This window comes from Pleurodeles waltl, chromosome 5 (assembly GCF_031143425.1).
Source record: "Pleurodeles waltl isolate 20211129_DDA chromosome 5, aPleWal1.hap1.20221129, whole genome shotgun sequence".
NCBI classification, from domain to species: domain Eukaryota; kingdom Metazoa; phylum Chordata; class Amphibia; order Caudata; family Salamandridae; genus Pleurodeles; species Pleurodeles waltl.
In genome coordinates this window covers 65,930,253-65,936,252 of record NC_090444.1, presented here as the reverse complement: position 1 = coordinate 65,936,252, position 6,000 = coordinate 65,930,253, and the positions used below count along the sequence as shown (strand labels likewise).

At 46.1% G+C, this 6,000-nt stretch overlaps 1 protein-coding gene across 1 annotated transcript in view; it reads right to left on the bottom strand.

The window, feature by feature from the left end:
- Positions 1-380: 380 nt before the first annotated feature.
- The window catches only part of PPM1G (protein phosphatase, Mg2+/Mn2+ dependent 1G), a 217,583-nt gene continuing 211,963 nt past the window's right edge, over positions 381-6,000 (bottom strand). The window contains exon 10 of the mRNA XM_069233575.1: positions 381-1,704. Coding sequence (XP_069089676.1) covers positions 1,513-1,704 — 192 coding nt within the window. The 3' untranslated portion in view covers positions 381-1,512. The remainder of the gene's footprint in view (positions 1,705-6,000) is intronic.

The window sequence follows — 6,000 nt, the reverse complement described above, 5'->3', positions numbered from 1 at the left end:
CTTTATAGGACCAACCAAACTTAGCTTCATCAGGTCTGCTAGGGCCTCCAACAAGACTACGCATCATGTTGTTGCAATTTCCCAACTTTAGTTGTATACATTCATATGCCTATGTACAAGACACCTGCCGACATACTTGTTTTAAAAGTATTCTCTATTTTGTCGTATCCTATGCATTCTTTTAATATCTCAAAATATATTTAAAATAAAAAGACAAGCTACCAACACAGGGTGAACCACTCTGGAGGTACATGGAACACAGAAGCAAGGTTTAAGAAGTCTATTAAGTTAGGAAGGCACAGTTAAGGAGGATTAGGAAGGCAAGTAAATTAAGAAGGCAAAGTTAAGAGCTTTGTGAAAACATACATGAACAACATGAAGACTGCCCCGAGTGTCTTTTATTGACTATATTCTTTTGTGAAAAGATACCCTTTTTAGGTAGAAAGTCCAAAATACACAACAGGAGCAATGAAAAAAGTAACTTTTTAAAGCAATGGGGGGCTGGTTACTTCGGTAATAAGAAAAAATAATAAATTTGCTGGTGATACAAGAAATGCGGGTTAATTGGGGATATGTTAACCATATTAACCGATAATTACCAGAGCTGACTGCAGATTGTTAGGTCTCTCTGTGACTATCACTATGACAAAAAAACAACAACGATCAGCCAAATAAATGTATCCGTACATTGATCCATCCTGCCACAATCCATGCGGTCTCCAACGATTTCATTTGAGAAACTACCCAGGGTGGTATCCTAGTCAAAGGAAAATATTTATTAGCTGTAGGACTCGAACCTGGCCCTTTAAGAGGTTCTACAAAACAAACCACAAACTCTTAAATCCTTTCCTGGGCTTTTAGTTTGAGAAACAAACAGTTTCATTGAATACACAACATACAGCCATTGTGTGAATCACAACAGCACTAGACTTGGACATCTTCACAGACGAAGAAAAAAATCCCATCACTTTAACTAAGGTGCTAACAAATCAAATTAATCTGAAACAGGTGAAAATGTATTTGCCACCTCCACCCCTAACCCAGGAAACGGAACGGTCACAGGCACAAATATGGTGACAACCACAGAGATGTTGCAACATGCACCTCCAGACAATAAATGGCATCGGATTTCACACAAAACATACAGATCCGGTCATCCTTGGTGTGGAACTGCCACAAGCATCACACGCCTTTTGGCTTCTGCTAAAGGTTCAGATTTCGCTGATGTTTTTTATTATTAAAATTGCAAATCTTCATGTTCAGACGACGCAGACTCCAGTGGAAACTTGAACTCTTGGAATGATTACAAATGAACAGTGCGATTAACCAGCCCCTCCTTACGACCTTCCCACCCCTTCTCAATCTCAGGGACACAAACAGTGGCCTTTGACTAAGGCTAAAAAAAGTACAACACTTTTAAAAGTCTCAAGTTCTGCAAGTTTAAAAAATACAGTCTGGTAATAAATCCTGGCAGAGAGATGGCAGAAGCTTCTTCTACTTTGCCACCAACTGCTATTCCTTTCTTAGCTTCTTGTTGGTTTCACTGCAGTTCTCCTCCACCGCGGATTCTGCTTCTTCTAGTTTTCTCTTACTGCCTTCTGAAAAGGGTTTCAGCCTGGGATCAAAGCGCACAATGATGCAGGTCATATTGTCACAGCCTGTACCGTCACCTGAAGTGTCAGGAGCTAAACACTGATCCAAGAGCTAGGGAAACAGAGAAAAAAAAAAACAGCATTAGTCAAGACAAAAAGACAATTCTAGAACTGCCGAAAGCACAAGGGCACAAGAACAAACTTGCGAATTACAGAAAACATCTTGCAGCATAGCATGCATATGCAACCCCTTACAGACCGAACACCACAGTAGATAAAACTTGATCATAGTGACTTCAGCTTTCCTTACAATAAACAGCCAGGCACATAAAAAAGAAATGCATGAACATCTTGCAGGAATACTATGTTAACCTGAAGAATAATTTGAACAAAATATATTTACCTGTAGCAGGCCTCTAGCCTGGAAATCCTATGAAGCCCTGGGTCGTTGAAATGTTATACCCTCCTACACTACTCTTATTGCAACATTGTTGATGTGTAAGACACCAAGGCTTTAGACAACTTAACAGTAATCAGTCAATAGATGACTCGCAAGACGTTACCCAAGGTACACTCGTTATTTCAGGGAGAAGCACATGTGTATCGATGCACCCATAAAGAGGCTGCTGTGCAGACCAGATCCCCTACTCAAGTATGAAATCCTGGATCCCAACCTTCCATCAGTGAACTTGGCGCTTAGCCTGGCTGCTGAAATTATACAATGATACAATGTGGAAATGTATATTATTTTTTCTAAAGAGTGTATGGCCATTTTGAACAATGCTAAACAACCTTCTAGTGCACTCAAAACAGCTATATTCCGTTCAGATGTCAAGAGGAGGGAATAGTCCCTTATCTTTCCACTAAAGATCTGCATTGCAAATCACAATTAAAACAAGAAGGAAAGGCCTTCAGGAACGGCAGGTTTGGCATGGATAACACTCAGGCTCTGAGAGCCAAAGTCACCAGGCCCTATGCCATCATCAAAATTATTCACTAGTTGTACCTGGAAAAGGCATTCAGAAAGTGAGACCCAAGATCGGCCTTGGCTCTTCTCCCATCTTTCGTTCCCCAGTCTGTCTCAGAAGCTACCTGATAACACCCCTGGCAAGTAGCGTCTGAACTCCTCTAGCTAGGATGTCGACATGATCTATTAATACCTGGCCACGATGCAGGGAGACCATAACCAAACTGAAGAACTTTGAGGGCCCAATTGGTCTAAAGTAAGTCCACACCAGCGGGGTGGTCAAAAACAAAGTCTAACTCTTACCGTCCCATATCACCAGGTGAGGTGGTTGCAGCATGTGACTGCCACGTAGGCCGGTGAACCCATCCTCTGTATCTCTCCCATTGAAGCCATGAAAAGGCTTGACAAGTTGTATGGGCTGCCTCTGTTGGTAGGCAAGTCTCCACAAGAAACCCAAAACTTACAGTACTGCTGGTGAAACAAGTGAGAAGGGAAAGTATTTCCTAGGAGCAAGCCTCAGCCAAACTATCCCCAAAGCGTTGCAGAGTGGAATATGCTTCTTTCCTAGCTGGCTCCATCAAAAGGCATGTCCAGTAAGGATTCTGCCTGGATGTTCAGGCTGAAGCTCAATGGGGTGAGTAAGCAAATGGTGTGGGCCTGCCAGTACAAGTCCAACTGGAACCACGGGACACAAAATGCACACCAGATGAACCCAGAAACATTTTAACCTGCAGCATCACCTCCTTAAAGGTGTGAATCTGCTGCACAATCGCCAATGGCTAGAGAACATTTGGGTGCGTTGGCGTCAATCTCAGATGCTGGTCTTTCAACCTCTAACTGCACAAACTCCACCCTGGAGCTTCAGTGGCATGATGGCGAAATCTGTTAGGCTATTTTGAGTTTGCTGCAAGTCTTGTCTTTTGACTTGATCTTGGACTTACTCCAAGACAGCCACCAAGAGTGGTAACAGACTAGCTGGTCATCCTTTTTTCGATTAGTACAGTTGTTACACACGCAACCTCTGATCAGTCAAAACTGGCTCTGCCATTTCTAGGCAAATCCCAATCGTAGGGACCCGTCAGGGCTTTCCTCTCTTCCCCCTACTTTTCTCACTGGCAATGGAGCCTTTGGCAGCAGAGCTCTGACATCAGGAAGAGGCCTGGGGCACCCCACTGGGTGATGGGTTGCATGTTGTCCCTTTATGCGATGACCTCATATCTTAGAAAAATCTCTGGTACCCCTTGTAGGAAGTTGGCTCTGTATGCACTATTTCAAAGTAAGGAATAGTATGCACAGAGTCCAAGGGTTCCCCTTGGAGGTAAGATAGTGGCAAAAAGAGATAATACTAATGCTCTATTTTGTGGTAGTGTGGTCGAGCAGTAGGCTTATCAAAGGAGTAGTGTTAAGCATTTGTTGTACATACACACAGGCAATAAATGAGGAACACACACTCAGACAATTCCAGGCCAATAGGTTTTGTTATAGAAAAATATATTTTCTTAGTTTATTTTAAGAACCACAGGTTCAAATTCTACATGTAATATCTCATTTGAAAGGTATTGCAGGTAAGTACTTTAGGAACTTTGAATAATCACAATAGCATATATACTTTACAGAAAACACATAGCTATTTCAAAAGTGGACACTTAGTGCAATTTTCACAGTTCCTGGGGGAGGTAAAGTAAGGTTAGTTCTTGCAGGTAAGTAAACCACCTACGGGGTTCAAATTGGGGTCCAAGGTAGCCCACCGTTGGGGGGTTCAGAGCAACCCCAAAGTCACCACACCAGCAGCTCAGGGCCGGTCAGGTGCAGAGGTCAAAGTGGTGCCCAAAACACATAGGCTTCAATGGAGAAGGGGGTGCCCCGGTTCCAGACTGCCAGCAGGTAAGTACCCGCGTCTTCGGAGGGCAGACCAGGGGGGTTTTGTAGGGCACCCTTCACAAGCTCACACAAAAAGTACACCCTCAGTGGCACTGGGGCGGCCGGGTGCAGTGTGCAAACACGCGTCGGGTTTTCAATAGGCAGGCAAGGGGGGGCTCCTCGGGGTAGCCACCACCTGGGCAAGGGAGAGGGCCTCCTGGGGGTCACTCCTGCACTGGAGTTCCGATCCTTCAGGTGCTGGGGCTGCGGGTGCAGGGTCTTTTCCAGCCGTCGGGATTTTAGAGTCAGGCAGTCGCGGTCAGGGGGAGCCTCGGGATTCCCTCTGCAGGTGTCGCTGTGGGGGCTCAGGGGGGACAACTTTGGTTACTCACAGTCTGAGTCGCCTGGGGGTCCTCCCTGTAGCGTTGTTTCTCCACCAGTCGAGTCGGGGTCGCCGGGTGCAGTGTTGCAAGTCTCACGCTTCTTGCGAGGATTGCAGGGGTCTTTAAATCTGCTCCTCTGGAAACAAAGTTGCAGTCTTTGTTGAACAGGGCCGCTGTCCTCGTGAGTTTCTTGGTCTTTTGGAAGCAGGGCAGTCCTCTGAGGATTCAGAGGTCGCTGGTCCTGGGGAAAGCGTCGCTGGAGCAGTTTTCTTCTGAAGGAGGGAGACAGGCCGGTAGGGCTGGGGCCAAAGCAGTTGGTGTCTTCTTCTCTGCAGGGTTTTTCAGCTCAGCAGTCCTCTTCTTCTTTAAGTTGCAGGAATCTAAATTCTTAGGTTCAGGGGAGCCCTTAAATACTAAATTCAAGGGCGTGTTTAGGTCTGGGGGGTTAGTAGCCAATGGCTACTAACCCTGAGGGTGGGTACACCCTCTTTGTGCCTCCTCTCAAGGGGAGGGAGTCACATTCCTATCCCTATTGGGGGAATCCTCCATCTGCAAGATGGAGGATTTCTATAAGTTAGAGTCACTTCAGCTCAGGGCACCTTAGGGGCTGTCCTGACTGGCCAGTGACGACTCCTTGTTTTTCTCATTAATTCCTCCGGCCTTGCCGCCAAAAGTGGGGCCGGAGGGGGCGGGCAACTCCACTAGCTGGAGTGCCCTGTGGTGCTGGAACAAAGGGGGTGAGCCTTTGAGGCTCACCGCCAGGTGTTACAGCTCCTGCCTGGGGGAGGTGATAGCATCTCCACCCAGTGCAGGCTTTGTTACTGGCCACAGAGTGACAAAGGCACTCTCCCCATGTGGCCAGCAACATGTCTCGAGTGTGGCAGGCTGCTAAAACCAGTCAGCCTACACGGGTAGTTGGTTAAGGTTTCAGGGGGCACCTCTAAGGTGCCCTCTGGGGTGTATTTCACAAAATGTACACTGGCATCAGTGTGCATTTATTGTGCTGAGAAGTTTGGTACCAAACTTCCCAGTTTTCAGTGTAGCCATTATGGTGCTGTGGAGTTCGTGTTTGACAGACTCTCAGACCATATACTCTTATGGCTACCCTGCACTTACAATGTCTAAGGTTTTGCTTAGACACTGTAGGGGCACAGTGCTCATGCACTGGTGCCCTCACCTATGGTATAGTGCACCCTGC